Raw genomic sequence first — 23655 nt, forward strand, 5'->3', positions numbered from 1 at the left:
GACAAAACTATCTGTAGCATTTTACAGAGAGTGTAATTTCAGGCAAACATGGTCGTTCCTGAGTCAATATTTATCGGGCTTCTTTAGTGTTAGCATGGGAATATGTCATATGAGCAAACAATTAAGTCTTGTCAAGGTATCTAAACTCTGACATGCTTAACAGATACTTTTGTCGTCCGTCCTTTTGCATAATTCTTACCCCCTCTGTCCTGTTGTATTGTTAACATCACTTTTTGGCATGGTTTTTAAGACCTTTATAAAATATAGTTCCATGAGAGGTTTTTAATAAAAAAATTCTGAATAAAAATTTAATGTTTTTATTTAGGAAAAAAATAAATTAAAAAAATATTATAAAACTATACTTTATAAGAGTGTCAAAATGCGTGCAAAATGCGTGTAAACAGTGAACGTTAACAACCCGCAGTGAGACGGAGGGAGTAATATGTCATACTGTCCGTACAAATAGCAGACTCACTGTTAAAAAATGAGATAGAGTACGTTATAATTTGTAGCATGACAAGATCTAGAGAATGGTTTGGTTGTTTGGCCTTTTTGCGTTTATGGGATAGGAAGCAAAATTATTCTAATCAAGAATTGAGATAATAGATCTAGATAAACAACTCGTGGAGTTTCTTAGGTAGTTTTCTTAATCTCACACATCTCTCTGCTCATTCAGCTGCATAATTTCAGTCCGAGGCAGGATTCCTTGATTTGGAAACCCTCTAATAAAACATTTAATTCTAGGGATGCATGCTCATTGATTCTTGATTTCAACTCCCACAATGAAACAGGTGGAAGCTCGATTTGGAATTTTATCTGGTCATTCAAGGTGCCCCCAAAACTACATGCCTTCTTATGGAAACTAGCCTGGGGAATCCTTCCGACAAACCTGTTTTTGCAAAACCGACTGGGCACTTCGAACCCATCATGTGCTTGGTGTTCTATGAGCGTGGAGTCAACATCACACTTATTTTGGGACTGTCAGCTGGCCGTCTGGACATGGGAGTTTATAGGCCGTTGGTGGAGTCAAAAACATATTGAGTTGAGAGCTGGGGTTTTCTCGCTACACTCACTGCTTTATCTGAAAGAAGCTAAATTTGTCAAAAATGCCTGGCATCTAGTGGTTACGGCGGCTTTATGGTCAATATGGCTCGCTCGTAATGAACTGGTTTTCAAGAAAAAACGAATTAAGAAGGTGGAATTGGAGACAATCATCATGATCAGAATCTCCAAATGGGGCAAGGCAGCAGCTGTAATGAACTTTGGGGAGGACCCTCTTTGGAAAATCAACCCCTGGGGTGCTCTGAAAATTCACCACCTGGCAGCCTCGAACTCCTTTTGGCAATATCGATATCAGAATTACGATCTTACTTGCATGGTTGATGGGGCATTTGATAATAATCAGTGGGGTCAGTTAGGTGGTGGGATTGGGGGTTGTATAAAGGATCGTCATGGCAAAACAATCTACTGTTTCTCAGGACCCATTAGTGCTCTTTCGGCCATAGAAGCTGAAATTAGTGCAATATTGCATGTGATGCACCACCTTCTCTTATGGCAATCCTCTAGCAAAAACGTGGTTGTGTGCTCGGATTCGGTGGGTGCAATAAATGCTATTTTTGAAGGCTTGGACATAAACTTCCCCCTGCTAGTTCCTAACTTTGAGGTTGCTTCTCTGCTCCGCAAGAATGTTACAATTCAATTTGTCCCCTCAGAATTAAATGACAATGCTGATAAGTTAGCTAGAGATGGTATCTGCAAGTCTGGTCTTAACTGTTTCTGGGCTGGATGATTGGGCTCACATTTATTTCAAGTCATGGCCCAGCACTTGCTTTAATTTTCCCGGGTCCTCACTCTCTCTTTTTCAAATTTGAAGCCTGGCTAAGTCTAGGTGCCCTTCCCGTTAAGCCTTTCTTTTCATAATCTTAGCGACGGCTGGATACAGTGTACTGGCCCCAGGGGGGATTTTCTTTCAGGTTATCTTCCCAATACAGACACTTGGTTATCTGCTGGTCTCTTCCTCGACGTCCTGTGTATTATCTGGTGTGTATTTTCCTGGAGCTTACTTTATGCTCTATTTATCATGTCTCTTTTCCCTCACTGCCTCTTATCCCTCACTGCTCCCCATCTCTTTCTTCTTTCTTCTTGTTTGGCACTGCTTATCTCTCACTTCCATCAATGGAGTTCATTTGGGAAATCCCGGATAAAGGCTATTACAAGATCAATGTTCATGTTGAAATAGTGCATGATCCTCTCAACAACACTACCCGGATGAGTGTTGCAGCAATCATTCGAGATGATAAAGGAGTCAAAGTCTGGGGCTCCATGGGCCCTGTTTCGGGTCTCACTGAAGAACAGGCCTTGATGGCCGGAATCCAAGCTGCCTGTATAGAAGCACTTAAGAAAGACTGGAATCTCATTCACATTGAAACCTCCAACCTCAATGTTTTTGACACATTAAGTGTTCAGGAACATATCGTCCTTCGTGAAGATCAGGTGGAGGCTTATGGTTTGTTTAACACTGTGCATGGAAACAACTTCAGGGAGGGCAAAAACAGGAGAGTAGCATGGATTCCTGATCATATGAACACTACTGCGCAATACATGGCTATTTATGGGCTCAGCCACTGCTCCTCCTTCTCTGAATGTCCTGGACTGTTTGGTGATCTGAAGTTCCACCTGGACAGAGACATGGGTCTTGTCCTCCCTGGTCCTGTAGGCGATCTGCCTGCAAATTTCGGAGATGGGGAGGTAATCGATGGTCCCCCTCCGCCACCTGCTGTGAGTCGCAAAAGAAAGAGATATGACGCTCACTACGATCATATGGAATTGGATGTGAATGAGGCTGAGATCCTTTTGAGTCTGAGCGACTGGATGAACCATCCTGATGACCTTTCTCCTCGTGCGGCTCCCAGCCCTCCTGCTGAGGCTCCTTTGCCCTTACCTATCTCTAAAGGTAAAGAAAAGCTCTATGAAAACTTTCCCTCAGCTGATGGAGGATGGACCATTCTTGGTAGTTCTGAGGAACAAAATCAGCTCAAGTTCTTACGTCACTTGCAAGCTTCGGTGGAGCATGAAGGGCCTCCCAAATCCATGGTTTACACTGGAGAGACCTCTAGGCTCCGTAGGGCTGCAAGCCTCTAACTGGGTTTCGACTAGGTGCAAGCAAATTCTCGGGGTATCTGCAATATTTGGTTGGTAATAGTTGTTTAATAGGCTTCCTGTAAGCCTATACTTTTAGCTTTTCTATGTATGCAGTTGGTAGATGCTGGACTATATCTTCTCTTTTGATCTAAGCAGCTTAGGTAGGTTCTCAGGAGCATAGTTTGTATTAGTCTCCTCTTTTGGTAGTACTCCACTTGATGTAAGATATCCCGAGAAATTATTAATGAATGGTGTCTGTTTATCAAAAAAAAAAAAATTTAATCCTGTATAATTTTTGCATCTATTTGGAGTGGGGTAGCCTTTTCATTTATCCTAGATTTTCTTCCCTGCCTGAGTATTACCTCGGTCAGTAAATCGTGGCGATGCCGTGGATCTATGACCTGGTGCAATTGGCACTAGGCTAAGAAAAAACCGAATAAATCCGAAACCGAAATCGAAACCGTCAACAATTTTTTTTTTTTTTTATATTGTATTTTTATTTCGTAAGTATAAATATTATAATATTTTGAATGAAGGAAGATCTTTTATTATTTTTTTTGTATATGTGTTTTTTAAACCGAACCAAAGTGATTGTAACCGAACCGAGATATTTAAAACCGAAATTGAACCGTAACCGAACCGGCGGTTTCGGTTTTAATTTTTAAAAACTGAGGGAGTGCGGTTTCAGATTTACTATGAAACATCACCGATCCGACATAAAATTCAGAGCTTATTATCTATTTGACTAGGGGATTTTGGGCTGCGTATGATTGATCAGAATAAAACTGAATCCTATTGATTTACTTTACACTAAATTCTTTAGCAAAATTTAAGAAAACTTTGAGAAGTACAAAATGGATCAAGAAAACTTAAGTACTCTGAGCCGCTAGTTAATTTGAATCTTCTTGCAAAGTTAGTTTATCTGGAATATGAGAAGTACAAAATGGATCAAGATTTTTTTTTTCTTTTCTGTGCATGTTAAAATTTGATAGCATTAGGCAAGGGAGGGTGATTTTAAACTTCTATACTTGCAAGTGCTTGAAGATGCTGGTTATAGGACCATTCCCCATGTTTTCTGCACTGTTAGGTACTTGATTTAGTAACAGATTACTTGGAAGTCTAAGTAATTATAATCAAGAAAATGTCCATCTTATACTATTGTTGCTCTTTTGTTCCCTTTCTATGTAAAATTATCTGAATGGGGTGATTAACATTGTTGGTTTCCGGACCAGCATGACTAACATTATTGGTTGCAGGTCTTTGCCGGGTCTGCTGTTATTCTATCTGGGTGAGATAAGAGCATGGTTGCTTCTTGCATAATTTTCCATCATATATGCATAGGCGGACCACTGACGTACATATGTATACACAACTGTTTACGGACCAATAACAGAACTGCCATCTTTTTATTACATATTCGAGTTTTTTTAATGATGGATGTATTATCTATTCAGCTGCTCTCCAAGTGATTACGCTTATTGATACATTTTGATTGACGATTTCTTTCCATCTTCTACTATTTTTGCCCCTATGTTTCGTTTCTATATGAAATTATCTGAATGAGATGATTCTGGTGTTGTCATCAACCCAGACGAGTATGTAATAAAGGAATAACACATGGACACCATGCATCCATGGAGGCAAGTCATCTTTCAATATAAGGTTATAGAATTCTAGTAAATAGTCTATTCTTGATTCTAAATCACATGTCAAAGCAAATAAAATATTACACACAAACAATGAATGAAAGAGAAAGTCTTCAAAGTCTACACCAAATTAAATTACATCCCGTGTTTGACATGTCAAACTGTGAATAAAGATCCAATTCCTCCAAAATATGCAATTGCCTAATGTTCAGCTAAAGCAAAATTGCCACTTTTTGTTTCATCACTTGTGTTACATGATAGGTTCTTTGCTAATTCAATATTATACCAAATTTAAGTACCAAATAAAAGGTTACTACAAACTATAAATAAATGGCAAAGACTTTCAACTACGAAGCCAAGCCTCCAAACTATGCAACTGCTGATGTTCTTAACCATGATGCCGAAGCTAAAGCAAAGTTGCCTCTTTTTAATTCTTAAATCGTCTTACACATGTCTTAAAAAAAGATTGGAGTGCTTCCATTTTCAATTGTCTCTTGCACTTTTCTTTCTTAAATGTGTAAGGATCTCATACCCTCCAACAGGCCCACTCGCCATTCCTACTATCAGCTCTACTTAATGTCCTCTTGTTCCACCTATCTCCAAATATCCTATATGGTGGTTCTTTAATTTCCATACATCAAACTTGAATAACCTACATTTCTCATTATCCGTAGGTAAGGTAACATCATCCAAGCACATCATACTCCCCTACCAACTAAGTTTGGTCCAATAAATTCGTGAGGATTTTCACATATAAACAAAGACGGGCCTTCATAAAGTGCCCGATCAGACACAAACTCTCCAAAATCATCCCCAGCACTCTCGAACTCTAGTATCATTACATCTCATGAAATACATTTCAGTTTCAGAGTTTTATAATCCTCATTATCAAGCCTACGACTGATAATTTCAATCTCATCTAGATTCAATTTATGAAGGGCATGAGCCACACTCATTATCAACCCATTATTACTAAAAAATTACTGTTGCATTTGTTAATAAATACTCCCTCCGTCCCAACCAATTGCATACATTTGGTTGGGACACGGAGACCAAGAAAAAGTGTAAATAATTATTCTACTTAGATGAAAAGTGGGTATAGTGGTGGGACCCATTTATATTTAATAATAGATTTGAGCTATTGGAGGAAAGTAGCGGGTGTAATATTGTTTATATTATTATAGAATGGAAATAGTGGAAGAAAATAGTTGGTGTAATGGTGTTTTATATTATAAAAGTTTACTATTTTTGTAACGTATACAATTGGTGGGACGTCCTAAAAGGATAACACGCTATGGAGATTGGGGGCAAGAAGAAATTGAGCTTCTACTGATCTTGTTCGGGTAAATCTTAGACTCCTCATGTATATAAATTTCATTTTTTACTTGATCTTCTTGTGATTGTGTCAATAAGATTTTTCATTTCATCTCCGGGGTTTCAATTTAATAATTTCAACATAAGCCGCTCTCCGGTTTACTAAGATACTACTTTCCTTATCCATACTCTATCACTCTCATGATTTCAGCTTCTATTTGGCTTCTATTTTGTTGTAGGTGTACATTGCACAGTTTACTGGATTTACATAATATAGTCGGCTCGAGTGAAATTTTTATGAATGGACATATGTCACAGCACGTCGCTATTACATGGTCGACTGGATCATTAACTATAGTATATTCAGTTGGATTTACCTAACTTTCTCATAAATAATAATTAATATTTTTAAATGTATTTGTAACTTACAAATATAATATCACCAATCAATATATCCTTTTGTAACTACTAATACATTAACTCATATATTTTTTAACCCCCACACAATATATTATTCTTAGTTGATTTATTTGACAAATCAAGTCAAATATACATCTTCCGTAATTTAAAACTACATTCTCACTATTTGTTAAAATGATATCGCGACTTAAGTATTTTGAAACATATGTAAACCAATGTGTCTAAAACACATTTCAATATAAATACATTTCATAAGAAGATTTACAATCATATTACTAATTAAAAATTGCATATCACGACGTCATTTTCGTTTCAGTAACATATGCATGATTTTACTTTCCCATCTTTTATACCCAAAAGTAATAGGTGTCTTGAAGTTAAATCTTATTATCATTATCACCTTAAAAATTTGCACCGACATAACCAATAATCTTAGACACGTCTGCCTTATTCCAATTTACAATGTAATATACATTTCAAATACTTGATCATAATTCTCTTTACCGCCTCTAACTAGCCTAGTCGAAATAACTATCCACTTATAAAATTCAATCGAATATCTCAACCAAAGTCAATCAATTACAAAGTACATCAAAATATCGAATATTTGACTACTCGTATATGTGATATTGCAAATTTTTACTTTTAATTTTTTTGACAAATAAAAAATGTTTAAATAATTATTTGTAAAAGTTAGTTATTTATGTTTTATTATATTATTTTAAAAATTAAATATAGTACTACTAGTACAACTGTACATCTTACTAGGGGTGAGTAAGAAACCGAATTAAAACCGAAATCAATCGAAACCGTTAAAAAACGATAAAAATCGAACCGTATAAAATCGAACCGAACCGAAATTGAAATTTTAAAAACCGAACCGATTATAATGGTTGCGGTTTCGATTTTAGGTTCAAACCGAACCGCAAAAAACTGAACCGAACCGTTTATAAATAAATATATTTAATAATAATAATAATAATAATAATAATAATAATAATAATAATAATACATATAAATATATTAATATCAACTTCATGCATAAACTGAATTTATCTAAGATCCCCCGATTTTCAAAACTTTGAGATTTCTTCAACCTCAAAAATATATGCAATGATGCATACAATTATATGATAATAAGTACTTTTAAAAAATTAGAATATTATTACAAGCAACATATTAATATTTTTGAAAGTAAAGTTAGAATATATGTTTAAAATATTAGAAAGTATACACATGGAATTAAGTGGAACAAATTTAGAATTTGTAAAAAATTCATAACTATGAATTGAAATAGAATGCATTATCACTTTTATGTCGAGGGATCTTCATATTATTTTGATCAAGGGTTGTTCATTAACCATAAACATAAATAGGAAATTAATTACTTTAATAACATTTTATTTATTGAATTCCAAAGTTTTTTTTGTTTTTTTTGCGGTTTTAAAACCGAAACCGAACCGATTTAACTGATCTGGTTTTCAATTTTAAAAACCCAAAGTTTGCGGTTTCCGTTGTCTGTGGGGGAAAGCTTTTGAGAGAGAAAGGGGATTGAAGTTAATCAAGTGGGATTTTTTTGTGCTCGTGTGTGTGTATATATATATAGAAGCGTGTATTTATGTGTGTCTATGATGGTGCAAGCGGGGTGTTCGCTTGTGTTAATGTGATGGTGGTGTGACTGAGGGATGAATTGCGAAAGACTATCATCACCTCTTCCGTTTTACAATCATCCCTGGTAATTCAATTCTCTTTCTTTGTACTCTAATTCAATCATTATCACTATGCAAAACCATACGCTTGTTTAATTTGTTTTTTTTTGTTTGTTCAATTACTACTTATTTTAGCTACTATATTCAATCTCAAAGGAGCAGAGAAATTTTGAGATCATTGTTGGCTTGTGAATGCAATTTATTTAGCGCCTGTTAATGTTTATCTCCCTTTAATCTTATTGTCTCGTGCTCTCAGTGGCGGACGCAGACTAGAAATATAAGGGGGGCCAGATGTATATAAACAAAGATGGGGGGGCCATATTTAGATTTTACAACTGATTATACAACTAATATACAGAGACTATATACTACTACTACTATGCTGCTGGAAGGATGGGGGGCCAAGGCCACCCATGGTCTTACACTCGGTCCGCCCCTGCGTGCTCTTCAATTTTGATAAATGTGTAGTACATGAGGCCTGGTGCATATCCTTTAGGAGGTCTAGTTCGTCCCCCTCTCATTGCAGGACCTTCCGCTGGTCACGGCAGAGGTGAATACCGTCCAGCCGGATCGAAAAATGCTCCTACTATGCAAAAAGGTCATGGCATGCCAGTTTGGGCCAACAATACACCAGGACATCGTTTCAGTAGGGGATTGAATTTCACACTTCCATCTTACAAGTAATTTTCACTTCGTTATCCCATATAGTTATGACTTATGGATTGATTATACTTCTTATTTGTTTCAAATTTGTTTATTTTGTATCTTCTCGTGCTTCTTTTATTGTGTAGTATATATAATTAGATTGGGTATTGGCTCTGATATTTGACTCAATTATGATGTGTAAATTGCCGAGTAATATATTATATATAAATAGATTGCACACTTGTTTAAATTTGCGTGACTCCTTTATTTTATTTTGGCATCAGGACTGTATTTGAAGTTGACACTGATAGCTTCGAAGAAAAGCCTTGGAGACTCCCTGGTGTTGATATATCAGATTATTTCAACTTTGATCTAAATGAGGAAGCCTGGAAAAATTATCTGGCATGCTTGGTTTGATGATTCAGTTATTACCTTCGCAGGACAATTTACTAGAGCATGAGCACTGAATGCCAGCTGTTGCAAACTCTGAAGAAAGGGCTGATTCGCAAGCCGTAATTTGTAAGAGCGATTTCGTTAATGCTACAGTTATTACCTACTCCAAAATTGTAAAATCAAAACTAGTGAATGCATATTTTTAACTCTTTTAGTTAAGCTGCATTGTTTTACCAGGAACTTAAAAGTGAGTCTCAGTTCTTTCTTTTTCTGTTCTGTGTGAAGCATCCATCTCAACTGAGATTTTGGTGATTGTAGTTATATTACCAGAAACATATGATGATGCAAAAACAAATTAGCATGATTATATAGTCCGAAGTATTAAGTTTTGCTTTGGGTTATACCTCATGCAATATAGAGTTTATACTTGCTAAAAAGGATGTGCTTGCATGTTGCATGATACTAAGTGTGTGGTGTCTACTTGCTATGTGGTAGGTCTTGTTTTTTCGATTTTGTGCTATTTATAGGTCAGGAATTAGAACTCCTTGGAAACAGCCTCTTCATGATGATAGGGATAAGGATGTGTATATCGGAACTGTCCCTATAGCATGATGTGAGAGTCTTGTGATATTGTGCACAAAGTACGACCTTTAATACATATACTTGCTATATGAACACAATGCTTAGTTTTACAATTCATATTTAAATTGGTGCAGTTTTGATATTGGAATACACTTTTGTTTTTTTTTTTTTTTTTTGGGGGGGGGGGGGGGGGGGGGGTGAGATTTGAGTTCTATGCCTCCATTTGCACTCGGATTACCTTTGCCCCTGCTGGGGCACTCCTTGAGTCTTAACACAGCTGCCCTTAGAAGGAGATCCAAGGGTTAAGCAACCCAAATCGTAGCAGATTAATCAGTGCAAGGCAAATATCCATCTAGTTTCTCTCTTCAACAATGGGTGACGTTTTCCTTATGTCTGAAGAACATTCCCTCATCTCTATTTCCCTCAACGTTACCTTGTAATTCTGCCTGCTTTTTTTTCCCCTCTTTTTTCTTTTGTCATATGAATTTGTTTGCCTTTGCTGATTCTTTAAAGGCTCGCATCTGGCATTGGCTTTGACCTTTTTGTGCATTTACTTCTTAGAAATTTGTCTGTCTGTGCAATAGTTTTGAACAATTAAACACTGCTTAGTTTTACAAATTTTATTCTATAGTGGTGCAGTTTTAGCTCAATACTATTGCCTGCAACACACACACACAGCTAAATTTTATAGTAAGCAATATTTAAGATAGAGCATCATGTTATATGAGGATTTGGTGATTTCAGAAATATCACTGGGCATGTATGACAATGCAAAAACAAAGTTGCTTGATTTATCAGTCCCAAGAATTAAAAATTTCACTTGGGTTTATTGGTCATGCTATATTTGCTTAAAGTAAGATTTTAATTGTACATTTAAATATCTTGAAGGTACAGAAATTTATCACTTTTGATTTTTTTTTTTGGTTTATTCTGCTTGTGTTTGGACAGTACTTAGTTTTACAAATCCTTTTCAAAGTGGTGCATTTTTTGTTTGACTGATACATATTTTAGCAGTATCTAAGATGGAGCATCAGTTTATTGGGGATTTGGTGATTTTCAGAAATATCACTGAGTACGGAAAATGATGCCAACAGAGTTGCTTGATTATCAGTCCCAAATAGTAAAGATCTCATTTGGGATTATTGGTCATGCCACATTTGTTTGTTGTTAGATATACCTGTTACATTTGAATAAACTGAGGCAAAAATATAGATGGGTGTCTTTTCTCCTAGGTTGCTAAAGATTCCATCATTTTTTATTCTCTTCTATCTCACCAGTGACCATCAAATTCTGCCAACATTTGTTCATTCTTTCTATTTCCAGTTTGTTTGATTCTGCTTGTTACTCAAAGGCTTTGCATCATATCATCTGAGGATTTGGTGATTTTAAAAATCTCACTAATCATGGATGATGTGCAAAAACAAAGCTGCTTGAATTATCTGTCCCAAGTAGTAAAAATCTCAAGCTATATTCTCTTCTATATCATGGCACAGTTAATGTAACCGAGGGAGATAGATTCATCACTCTCTATTTTCCTTGGTTTAGTGATTCCTGTGTTTGACAGTACATAAGTTGTACAAATTTTGTTTAAGGTGGTGCAGTTTTACTGTTTTAGTACTGCTAATACTGATTTAAGCATTATATTGTAAGAGCATCCTGTTATTTCAGGAGTGGTAATATTAGAAATGTCGCTGAGCAATTGATGATGCAAAAATGAAATTGCTTGAGCAATTGATGATGCAAAAACTAAATTGCTTGGTTTATCCGTAAGAAATCTTTATTCTTGTTAATAATCATGCTATATTCAAATGAAGCAAAAATATATATGGTACAATTAAATAGAGGCAGGGGACTTTCACTCCTTGTCTTCCTTGGTTTCTGCTTCTTGTGTTTGTTCTGTTTCTGATGCTATGCTTTGCTCATAGATGACTTGCGAGAGCACACCAATCAAGAGCACACCAAGAACCAGGGCTTTCCGGTAATCAGATGAAGATATCAAAGAATCGACAATCCCTATACTTAACAGACCAATTAGTGCAAGGTAGATATTTCTTCTAGTTTTTTGTCCGGCACTTTCCTTTATAGTCTGTTGTATTTTCTTTGCCTCTTTTATTGCCTCCCTCATCCCCTTCTCTTTATCGATAGGTGTCTTTTCTCCTAGATTTTTGAAGAACATCCCTTCATTTTTATTCTCCTCAATTAGACCTTCAAATTCTGCTAAGATTTGTTCGTTCTTTTCTATTTCCAGTTTGCTCGACTCTGCTGATTCTTCAAAGGCTTGCATCTGGCTCTCAAGATTCCCCATTATCTGCCAATCAAGAAATTAAAAACTCGAGTCATTTCTATTATGGAAATTTTTGAAGCAAGTAATTATCCAGAATTAGAACACACCCTGGCACTGGTTTCTTCCAGTTCTTTAAGAGCTTCTTCTCCTATCTGATCAATCTCAGCATTAGCTTCTTCAGCAAACTGAGTTAGGTAATCCGACCGCTCATCCAAAAAACCAGTGAGACGAACTTTTTGAGTTTGAAGCATTGCAATTTTGGCAAGCAATTCCTGCTTCTGCAAATCCCCGTCAGGTGTTGGGGCAGCTGAATCCGAATCATTCGACTTCGAGAGTAAGATGAAATTTTTCCTTTTAGCTGGTCTTCCTTTGTCAAAAATACCATGTTGGGTGGGAGTAAAGGAAGTGATGCATTTGAATGCAATCATCTTTATGATTATGTTTTGTAGATAAGAGTGAGTTACATGTCCTGGAAGCAGAAACTCAAGTGTTTTCAGCCTCTCATCTGTGGTATAGACTGTACATTATCTCATCTGAGCATTATTATTTATTTTATTTATTTTTATGATTGCAGAAGCTTGAAAGTGAAATGGAACACATATTAACAATTTGCCTAACCATGTTTTTACATGTGAGTTGGACATGTTCGATGGATAAAGATGTTTACTTGCTTGGAGAATTTTAATTTATTATGATGAAAGCTTAGATGTAGTACACGCATACAAGGCAAAAGAGGAATTGAAGCTGGATAAAATAACTATCTTGTAATATATTTTTTTATACTAATAATATATTGTCTTCCTTAATTTCTAAAACCCAAAAATAAACTCTGATACTTGAAAATTGTAATCTCCGGTTTCCATCCCTTCTGTGCTTTTGCATCTTTTTACCAAGTATATGGCAGAGAAAAGAGTATATGCAGAGAAGAAATGAAGTCATATTTATCCAAAGAAGCAGCAAGATATTATTATTTTTTATTTTTTTTTGATAGAAAGCAAGATATTATTTTAAAAAAATAAATTATTTGCTACTTTTGTATCCTTAACAAGAATAATATGCAAGAGAAAAGAATTAAAATAATGTTTACAACCGAAAGAAGAAGCAAGATGTTACTTAAGAAATACATCATAGATTTTGTTTGTCTTTTCCTATTTTTCAAAAATGAAATATTTAATTAAAAAAATTGTTTTTTTCCTGAAAATAAATAACTTATTTTCACAAATAAAGGGGGTCGTTTGGTGTGCTAAAAATAAGTGTTTTTCTGTTTAAAGTAAAAAATTAAGCAGAAGTTAGAAGCAAGATAAGAATTACAAGTGACTAAAGTATTTGGGAAATAAGTAGAAATCATGAAAGTATTCCGATACTTATTGATTTTTTATACAAATGGTACAAATTAGTGCTTGTAACTTATAAACCTAGAAACCGGATTTTAAGTCCCATCCAAACACCCAATTACAAGTTTAATATGAAAATATACTATCTAAATATACATATTTTTTCTAAATAAGTTTTTAACTTTGTCAAATATGTACATAATTTGCTACTTCATTTCAAGTCTTGAACGATTAAGTTGAGCATTTGATTTGTTTCACTTTGCGGCTTTCTCAATATCGAGAGACCGTTAATAAGAATATTAATTTTGACATTATTAGTCAAAGTATTTGATTTTGATTCTTTAATATGTACCTGATTTCTATAAACAAATCAGAAACTATGAATATTAATTTCAGTTTTTCTATGATGTGCTTATGCTAATCGCGAAATTTTTTATGTTTAGATCATTTTTATAGGCGCCTATTTCGTGGATGCCTCTGCATATACACTAGCCACATCAATAAAATCATTTAAATGCAAAAAATTTTGCGATGAGCATGTGTCCATGGACACACTAGACAAATCGTATTAATTTTGACATTGTTAATCAAAGTATCTGATTTTGATTCTTTAATATGGACCCTCATTTCTGTAAACAGATCAGAAAGTATGATTTTGAATAAAAATATCTAAGTCATGTGGATATATTGATCTTCATCCGTATCACAGGTTTATCCATTCTCAGATTCACATAAATTTCAAAATTTTCTTTGATCAATGTATTTCTCAACAAAACAAAATTCTCTTTGATTAGACTATTTCTCAACAAAAGAAGCAACACATCATTTGTGCTATTTTGTTTTTGCTAAGAAACTATTAGGAGGAAGATGTAATTCGGATACTTCAATAACAAGTAATTTAGTAATTGGAAGAAAGTTGATATGAAAAATATTATATTTTTTATGTCATGCAGGAGAAGGAGAGAGTTCTAATCCAGATCATAATTTTTGCAGTCTTATTTTTTTTTAATATTAAAAATCTATTATTTTCAAAAAGAAGATAGTAAAGAGACTGAGCGAAGAAGGAATTGAATAAAATCGACCGTGCCTCAAACTATTGTTAGATACAATTAAGTGATTGACATTCCAAAATTTTGCATTTAGAGAACATGTTGACAGATGCAACCAGTGGCGGATCTAGGATATTAACAAGGAGGGGGCTTCATTAATATTAAAAAAATTACCAAAGTTGAATCTTGCGGAAAGAGAGGGAAGCAGTGAAGCATTGCACTATTGAATTCGAGCAAGAGCAGCAAATCATTATTTTTTCTTTTAATTCATTCACTTCACCAGCGATTACGAGAGAACGTTAGATATAATATAATAGATTATTTAATAAATGGACTGGGCTTGCAATAAAAATGAAAAGGCTCAAGATAATTGAGGATGGTCTCATTTATAAAATACACAAAATTTTACAAAGGAAATAAAAATTGTTATAGACTCAGGGGTGGGCTCCTCCTGAGCCCCCCATATGTATCCGCCCCTGAATGCAACTCAAATAATCAGTGATTTTGTTTTGCATGCTGAAATTTTTGACTTCTTACAATACTCAAGTAGAATAAGAAGTTTCGAATAAAACCCCGAAAAATGTCAAAATACACCTTACCAGAAATTCAGAAAACAAATTTACATATATTTTATGAGGAATGTGAAGAGATTACTCACAAGGATTATGAGATTGTCAAGGTCAAGTATTAGTGTTGTATTAGTGTTTTTCTATCAGATGCTCCTTGCATTCTATTCTATCCAATTTCATTTTATTCTACTATGTTCTATTTCATTCAAGTGAATATAATGTTACCGTGCTAGTGTCCGAACATAAGACATGAATGATATAGTAATATGTGTGATATTAGTTCCGTTGTCCTATTCTCGTATTAACGGGATGGGCTGTCGCATTCAACGGCCCGCCCCACATAGAAGAGCCTAGTAAAAAATATATTACCTCGTGTATTCATACTTTTCCCGTTTGCTTTTATCACATTTACCAACACACAATTTTGTTCGTTAATATTTTTAATTCTGTATTAGTATTAAATATAAGAATTTCACCGTATTAAAGTACTCGTGAATACGAATTCAATAAGATCACTCGCGACTATATTTAGGGGTTGGTATTGTATCATGACTTTTAATGACAAATTTTGGGAGGATGACTTTAATGGATTTTATAGACTTTTAATGACTCTCTTTGACTTCTTAAGATTTCAAAAACAATTCATGACTCCCGAGACAATGACTTTTAAAAACTTTAACAGACTTTTTTTTTACAAATTCATGACTTTGAAATACTTTAATAGACTTTTATTAAAATCATAAATAGCATATCTGAAATCCTATAGAACTTTTGCTATACCCTCTCGATCTTTTGTTATACCCAAGTTGGGTGTATGTTCACAAATCTGGTGACTACAAAGTCGAGTGGGTGTATGTTCACAAATCTGGCGACTACAAAGTCGAGTACAAGGTATTATTGCTGTATTATATATACTATAATACTGTTTACTGAATCATATTTATAAACATAATATTAATCGTGATCTTGTATCATATTATCTTTAACAAAGGCAAAAAAAATCAAAACTATGCAAAACATTACCCAGGCATTTACTTTTTTTGTATCATTACTGTGCGGAAGGTAATATTAAAAATCAACGCTTGCTAATGAAGCAACAAGTGGTCAAGTACAGGTGAATTACTCGTATCCTTTGTGGCTTGTAAAAGCACATGTTGCACTTGTCACTCGTCATAAACCTTATGCATTCTTTTTCATCTTCCAGGTGTGGAGAGCTAGATTACTGATGTAGCAGTCCTCTGCAGTGAAATATCCTTCAATATCCGGGCACTAATACTACCACTATTGATGGCAATACAGCAAACACAATGATAATAAAGAATCATAATAGAGAAGAAAAGGAACTTTTTTCACAGAGGATGAATTGGAGAGACTTTTCGCAGAGGATGAACCCTAGGTTGGAGCGACCGGTTAATTGAGGGAAGATAAAGTCATGTCAAATCTTTTCAAGAATGGCCTGACAATTTTCTGAAAAAATATATGCAATTTCCATAGAAAGTCATTAAAAGTCTATCAATTATATTTTTCCACCAAAGTCATTGATATATTGAATAACAACTGACTTTTAATAACTCTTTAGAAGTTGTTATTCAATACCTTAAACTTTGAAAGATTTTTTAAAAATCCTGATACAATACCTCTTTACTTTTAAAGAGTATTTAAAAGTTGTAATTGAATACACCTAGATTTTAAAAGTCAATAAAAGTCATTAAAAATCATGATACAATACCAGCCCCTTAGTTTATAAATTAGATGTAGATTAGTAATTAACAATCCAACATATCAAACGAGAAACGTAATAAGAAACTGAGGGAGCAGAATCATATATGGATAATACAGCTCTCTGGTCACATCACCCTAATCAAAACAACTTGACAGTGATCAAGTGATACATAGAAATGGACGCATGTTTAGTTATACCCACCATTAAGTTTAGTTTGGTTAAACAGTCATAAAATCTCTCTGTTTCAAACATTTTATAATGTGTTTTAAGCTCAGCTGTTAATGTCGTCAAGAAGTTAGAAGACAGTGACTGTGGTGAAGTGAAATTTAGTGAACCTAAAGATTGAGCCGAGGAGTTGTTAGTAACACATGCATATATAGTTATAACCACCGTTGGTTCGGTTTAGTGAGCAAGTGGAGAGACCATGACTTTGCTTTCAAACAATGTATCATGAGTTTTTTTGACTAGCAGCACCTATGCATCTTGTACTTGCACTTTTACACAGCTTATCATAAACTCCATGATAACTAGTTTTTAACCACAATTAGTTACTCCCAGTCTCCCTCCGTCTCTGAAAGCTTTTCCCATTTAAAATGTCGGGACTGTTCATAACATGAGATAAATTATTAATTTACATCTAATCTATAAGCCTAAATATAATCATGAGTGATGTTGTTGGATTCGTATTTGTGAGTACTTCAATATGGTGAAGTTTTTATATTTGATACTAATACAAAATTAAAAATATTAATGATCAAAAGTGTGTGTTGACAAGCGTGACAGAGAGAAACATGAAAAGTATTAAGAGATGGAGAGAGTATGTAATTTGGAACCTGATAAGTTATCATTATCAAGCAGAAGGTACTTGCAGGCACAACAAACACCTGACGTAGCCGGCTGAACTTTTAAGATTTGTTTATGATGATTTTATATGCAAGTCCGGATATGTAAGCTACTCCCTCCGTCCACTCATTTCTATCCGTTTTCTTTGCACTGCTCAGCACACACTTTAATGCTTATATAAAGTATAGTCTTAAAACTTATTTTTAAAATTTTCTTTTTCTGAATAAGAATTTTGAGTATTAAAATGCGTGTCGCGTTCCCATCTCCCGATATATACAATTCAGGGGAACGAAGAAAGTATGATCTAACACAAGTATGTTTCGAGTTTCGAGTATGCTTCTTATGTGCTTCCTCTTACAATTTAGACTAAACCTGGAGATCGGTCCTGTTTGGGCTTTGGGTAAACTTAAAATAATGACTTACGACTTAAAGTAACTTATAGCTGACAGCTGATGTCTAAAACTTGATGTATGAACACATTAGGATCAGAAATACAAGTATAATTAACAATGTCAGCTACGACGATACACTTAATTAGGCGAGGATTTATCCGTTTAATGACACTGATAAAATTGACAGTTAGTACTTTATGTGACATGCAAGATATGATAATTGGAAACTGATCACCCCTTGATTATCTTGCTTTTTAGTTAAGAATGTTTTAAATCAGCCAACCAATGGATACTGACATTGCAGCAACAGCTTCAGTTCATTTGGTATATAAAGTTGAGCTGATCACTCATTCTTCACAGAAACAAGCTAGTTAGCTGCATTACAGCTTCATTTGAATCATAAACATCAGACACATTCTTTCAATTCAGACAGAAAAGACGACGATGGGGTCTTGGGTCCGCGTTTTGATCTTTGTGGCTAGTGTTCTACCCTTGTTAGTCCAATCTGAAGTTCGGAAATACAAGTTCGATGTAAGTACAAGCTTTGCAGGCATTTGACAGTCCACTGTTCAAAATATCAAATTATGCTTAAATAATTTTTAGATTTTTTTTCGAACTCTAATTGAAAACTAAACATATATGATGAATGCTTTTGAAGGTGGTGATGAGGAACACCAACCGGTTGTGTTCTAGCAAGCCAATTGTGACAGTGAACAACCGCTTTCCAGGCCCTACGCTCTTTGCCAGAGAAGGCGACACAGTCCTCGTCAATGTTGTTAATCAAGTCAAGTACAATGTTTCCATCCATTGGTAAGAACATATATTTGATTATATCACATGCATAATGATAATGATATTTGCAGTGCTACATTATTAGTCTTAACTGTCCCGATTTTTGTAAATTGCAGGCACGGTATCAGGCAACTAAGAACAGGGTGGGCAGATGGACCAGCATACATCACACAATGCCCTATTCAGCCTGGACAAAATTATGTGTACAACTTTACTATTACAGGCCAAAGGGGGACGCTCTTGTGGCATGCGCATATTTTATGGCTACGTGTGACTGTTCATGGCGCCATTGTAATCCACCCTAAGCTTGGGGTTCCTTATCCTTTTCCCAAACCCCACAGGGAAATTGTTGTCGTTTTAGGTAAGATATATCAAAGCTTAATGTGTTTTACATGGAACATCAGTATCTCATTATGTAATTTACTTGCGTTCTATAGGTGAATGGTGGAAATCGGACACTGAAAATGTGATCAATCAGGCTCTTAAATCAGGGTTGGCACCAAACGTCTCAGATGCTCACACCATCAATGGCCTACCAGGATCAGTCTCAGGTTGTGCATCACAGAATGCATTCCAGTTGAGTGTTGATAGCGGAAAATCATACATGTTGAGAATCATCAACGCTGCACTTAATGAAGAACTCTTTTTCAAGATTGCTGGACACAAGCTAACTGTAGTGGAAGTGGATGCCACATATGTAAAGCCATTTAAAACAGATACAATCCTAATTGCGCCAGGCCAAACCACCAATGTTATAGTTGATGCAGATCAAAACTCTGGCAAATACCTTGTCGCTGTTGCACCATTTATGGACTCTCCAATTGCTGTAGACAATGTGACAGCAACAGCAACTTTACATTATACCGGCACTCTTGCAAATGCTCCAACTACTTTCACAAAGCCCCCGCCTCAAAATGCTACGCCAGTCGCTGAAAACTTCATACAATCACTACGAAGCTTAAATTCAAAAACTTTTCCAGCACAAGTGCCATTAACAGTTGATCATTCCCTTTTTTTCACAGTGGGACTAGGCGTAAATCCTTGTCCTAGTTGCAAAGCTGGTAATGGTAGTCGAGTCGTGGCTAATATAAACAATGTGACATTTGTCATGCCTACTACAGCTCTTCTTCAAGCACATTACTTCAAGACCAAAGGAGTTTTCACCACTGATTTTCCAGCAAATCCACCTTTCCCTTACAATTATACAGGCACGCCACCAACAAATTTAGGAACCACAAGTGGCACAAAACTATATAGACTGCCTTACAATGCCACAGTTCAAGTTGTCCTCCAAGATACCAGCATTATATCACCCGAAAATCATCCTATTCATCTCCATGGATTCAACTTCTTCGCAGTAGGCAGAGGAGTCGGAAACTTCAATCCGAAGAAAGATCCTCAGAACTTCAATCTTGTTGATCCTGTGGAGAGGAACACAGTTGGTGTACCATCCGGTGGATGGACTGCTATAAGATTTCGCGCAGATAATCCAGGTAATCTAGCCATGTGTAACATCACAACACTTTTTCGGGTAACACTTAAAACAGAGGAAATTAACAAAAAAGTCTTATGTACATGCAGGAGTTTGGTTCTTGCATTGCCCCTTGGAAGTACACACCACATGGGGACTAAAAATGGCATTCTTGGTGGACAATGGAAAAGGCCCAAATGAGTCGATTTTGCCACCTCCACAAGATCTTCCAAAATGTTGATACAAATCAACAAATGTAATCAATAGAAGTTGCAGAAAATGAAATCAGAGACATCAAATGGAAAGCCAGAATATATAAACCTATAGATAACATAAAGAGATAAAATCAAGAATGAAGTGTGGTGAGATCAAGTAGTATTGGAACTTTATGACACATTTTTGAGTAGTTCTATCAGCAGGACTACAACTTAAAGCATATATGTAATTTTGAGATTTTCTTCTCATGCTGGTATCAAAATTCATAGTTCATACATGTTGCACTTCATTCCACTAAGACTTTTGTGGCAATCAAATCTGAACCTAAAGTCCGGAAATTTTTCACTTATTTCCCAGATAAGAACTTTAACAATATATGGTATCTCTGTCAATTTGTTTCTTAGTAGTTAACACTGCATTTTTTTGGCTACAGTTTATAAGCTAATAAGTAGTATCCATTCATAGACAAGTCCCAGGGTAGCGAGAATCAAATCCAGGACCAGGGACGACAGAGAATAAGCCCTCGGGCTATCCTGTCTTGCTCATCATCCGTATTTAAAATATTGTCATTGACTCGTAACAAATACAAAAACCAAAAACATTAGACTAAGTCGACATTATTACCAAATGTCAAAATGTTATGCTATTCAAATTAAGAAACTGAGTTAGGTACTTTGATGAAAGCAGGTTTGTGCAGTACAAGATGAATTAATGGAAAGTCTTCTCCAAGGCATATTTCTTGTGGTCTATTTGGTAGATGAGTAGCATTATTGACTTTGGTGGCGATTCATTGAATTACAACTTGTACAAGTGGCCCACATGAGCTCTTGCACTCAACCATGTGTGTTTTTATGGTAAGAAGGTAGGGCAAAAGAATCTTTCCACTTGTGGAAAGTGTCAAGTTCATTTTAATACTCATAACTTCCATTTTCCAACATATACCATTGAAATTTGAGTTGAAAACCACATTTTGTTAAGCAAGATTACCATATGAACACAGTGGTGTAATTCATATACCTTCTTAAAGCAAACCATGTTTGTGCATGAGCAATACAAGACTTTGTTGAAATATAACTTAAGATCCATTCGAGTCATTAATTGTCTCAAAGATGGGCGCCCGTGATCCACTCTTCAACCCAAAAAAATGGGATTTTGATTGAGGGGGAGTGTTGAAATATAGCATAAGATTCATTTTGGGGCCTCCTCGAACAACTTAAAATTTTAGATGGACTGGTTATCTAACAGAGTTTTGCTCTTAGAAGAGATGTTTAGAGTCCAGTTGGTTACAGAAATTTAAAATTCTAATGTCAAGAGTCGAATATCATCGGAAAGAGTCTAAACTCTAAATCTCGGACCTCTTACCATCAAAACAGATCGTTTTCCTAATCTTAAATTTAAAAAGGGTCAAATTATTCGATTAAATACGAATGCGCCTGTAATATAGGAGTAGAAAATTTTTCGATAATGCAGACTTGTTTTTTTCTTTGGTTGATCTGTCCTCACCACATCCCTTCTAAGCCCGCCAAACATTTTAAAAATGCAGAAGCTGATCAAACAGAATCTCCTGATATAATTTATGCTGCAATTCAACAAAAGTGAGAATAAACAAGTTCAACTATGACAGGGAACAATTCTATAAATTAATATTCTTTTCCTGTCTGCTTCAGGGAAAGACCATGGTTATCAACAATGGCCACTCAATTTAAATAAGCTCGAGGTGCAGCCCAACAACTATGATACTGTAAATTAACATATTCGTTTTCAAGTTTCGACATCTGAGCGTTTATTAGCACGTACCATGTCTGTGTCCGTCTGTGTCCGCTCTCTGCTCAGACTTGAACCTTTTATTTTGACAATGCAGTTTATCAGCACGTATCATGTATGTGTCCGCTCTTTGCTGAGACTCGAACCTTTTATTTTGAAAACGCAGTATTTAGTTTATCCTTATAAACATTTTGAAAAAAGTTCAATGGAGCCAACTTGTACAAAGTATTGTTAATATAGCCAATCTGCATTTACCAATGCAAATATTTTGATTGAGTACCATTTCGTACATTAGACTCCACATAATATATTTGTAGTGGCATGTTCTACCTAATCCAAATGTCTTTAACTAATCTCATAATAATTAAGTAGTATTTGACGTGTCTTAAGTCTAAACCTTCCTTAAGCTTAGCAAAGTTTCAGGAGAAAATCTTCTTTGGGAGAAGAGTAATCTTGCAAGCCATCAAAGCTAATATTCTATGGCTTGTGAGTTCTGACCTGTTTATCCAGGTTAACAACTTGTAACTAATTATAGAATTGTAAAATGGAAGAGAATTCATTCAGGTTTTTGCAACTTAAAATTCAAAGAACACATATTTTGACATTCAGCAATTAACTGAAACAGATGAGCAGCATGGGCATAAAAAAGTTGACAATTATTAGAATTTCTAGTCAAAATATTAGTAACAAGAAGGGAGAAGAATATCAGAGGAGACTTTCTAGAAAATAAATTTTCAAGAAAACTATCGTGTGGGAGTGCAAAAGGCAGCTAGTTCTAGAGCCCGTTTGCCGCTGCTTCTAATTTTAAGCTGATACATGTTTGTTCGTGCGATAAGCCAGAACTAACTTAAACTGAGAAATAAATCCGAAACTAACTTAAAGTCACAAGTTAGTTTGAATTACATTTTTCAGTGACTTTATCTTTATGAAATTTTTTTAATATAAAAGTTACCCATTAGTCATAAGTTACCCAGAAATCGTTTTTATTTGTATTATTACATTTTTAATAACCCATAAGTCGTTAATAAGTCAAAATTACTCAAATAGACATTTGAAACTCCCAACTTATCACATTACGTCACGTTAAACCATAAATCACAATTATAAACTCAGCGAGCTCCTAGTTTGATAGCAGCATGAAATATTTTTTCATTACCTATAGCATAGCTGATATTTTTCTCATTTTGGAACGAGAATTGAAGATCTGAGTTCTGACAAGGCAAATGTTATTCCGTTAAGTCTTTGATTCTTAACATTTTATCGCCAAGAGAATAATTTTATCCAACCTGTGTCGAAACTTCAAACTCTTGTTACCGAAAGAATACGAGTATTTGTAGCGCTGAATAATAATCATCAATTATATAGCAC

The 23655-nt window shown here is 35.1% G+C and overlaps 2 protein-coding genes and 1 long non-coding RNA gene across 5 annotated transcripts; 2 read left to right on the top strand and 1 right to left on the bottom strand.

Annotated features, from left to right (window-relative positions):
- Positions 1 to 8017: 8017 nt before the first annotated feature.
- Positions 8018 to 12703, top strand: LOC108215564 (uncharacterized). 3 transcript variants are annotated; one of them, XR_010291395.1, is made up of 6 exons: positions 8018 to 8256; positions 8699 to 8910; positions 9160 to 9394; positions 11519 to 11616; positions 11776 to 11891; positions 12099 to 12703. It is a non-coding gene; the product is annotated as an uncharacterized LOC108215564 (long non-coding RNA). The 3 variants fall into 3 exon arrangements; XR_001805952.2 differs by lacking the exon at positions 11519 to 11616 and having other exon boundaries at positions 8589 to 8910; XR_010291396.1 differs by lacking the exons at positions 8699 to 8910; positions 11519 to 11616 and having other exon boundaries at positions 8019 to 8256.
- Positions 11586 to 12562, bottom strand: LOC108215563 (uncharacterized). Its single transcript, XM_017388062.2, has 2 exons — positions 12242 to 12562; positions 11586 to 12158 (listed from the first exon to the last, which is right to left on the bottom strand). The coding sequence occupies exons 1-2, from the start codon at positions 12560 to 12562 to the stop codon at positions 11706 to 11708; spliced, it is 774 nt and encodes a 257-aa protein (XP_017243551.1). The 3' UTR covers positions 11586 to 11705.
- Positions 12704 to 18386: 5683 nt separating the features above from the next.
- LOC108216754 (laccase-4) lies at positions 18387 to 20799 on the top strand. The gene is made up of 5 exons (XM_017389594.2): positions 18387 to 18575; positions 18703 to 18854; positions 18953 to 19197; positions 19274 to 20329; positions 20418 to 20799. Exons 1-5 carry the CDS (start codon positions 18489 to 18491, stop codon positions 20546 to 20548), a joined length of 1671 nt encoding a protein of 556 aa, XP_017245083.1. The 5' UTR covers positions 18387 to 18488; the 3' UTR covers positions 20549 to 20799.
- The last annotated feature ends 2856 nt before the right edge of the window (positions 20800 to 23655 follow it).

Source organism: Daucus carota, chromosome 4 (genome assembly GCF_001625215.2).
Source record: "Daucus carota subsp. sativus chromosome 4, DH1 v3.0, whole genome shotgun sequence".
In the NCBI taxonomy this organism is placed as follows: Eukaryota; Viridiplantae; Streptophyta; class Magnoliopsida; order Apiales; family Apiaceae; genus Daucus; species Daucus carota.

What these genes read in the sequence shown, in the direction of transcription:
- LOC108215563 (XM_017388062.2), bottom strand. Translation starts at nt 12,562, where the DNA reads ATGATTGCATTCAAATGCATCACTTCCTTTACTCCCACCCAACATGGT. An exon ending in TGGAAGAAACCAGTGCCAGG is followed by an intron (nt 12,159 to 12,241) that starts GTGTGTTCTAAT and finishes CTTGATTGGCAG; the next exon opens with ATAATGGGGAATCTTGAGAG.
- LOC108216754 (XM_017389594.2), top strand. Translation starts at nt 18,489, where the DNA reads ATGGGGTCTTGGGTCCGCGTTTTGATCTTTGTGGCTAGTGTTCTACCC. An exon ending in TACAATGTTTCCATCCATTG is followed by an intron (nt 18,855 to 18,952) that starts GTAAGAACATAT and finishes TGTAAATTGCAG; the next exon opens with GCACGGTATCAGGCAACTAA. An exon ending in ATTTCGCGCAGATAATCCAG is followed by an intron (nt 20,330 to 20,417) that starts GTAATCTAGCCA and finishes ATGTACATGCAG; the next exon opens with GAGTTTGGTTCTTGCATTGC.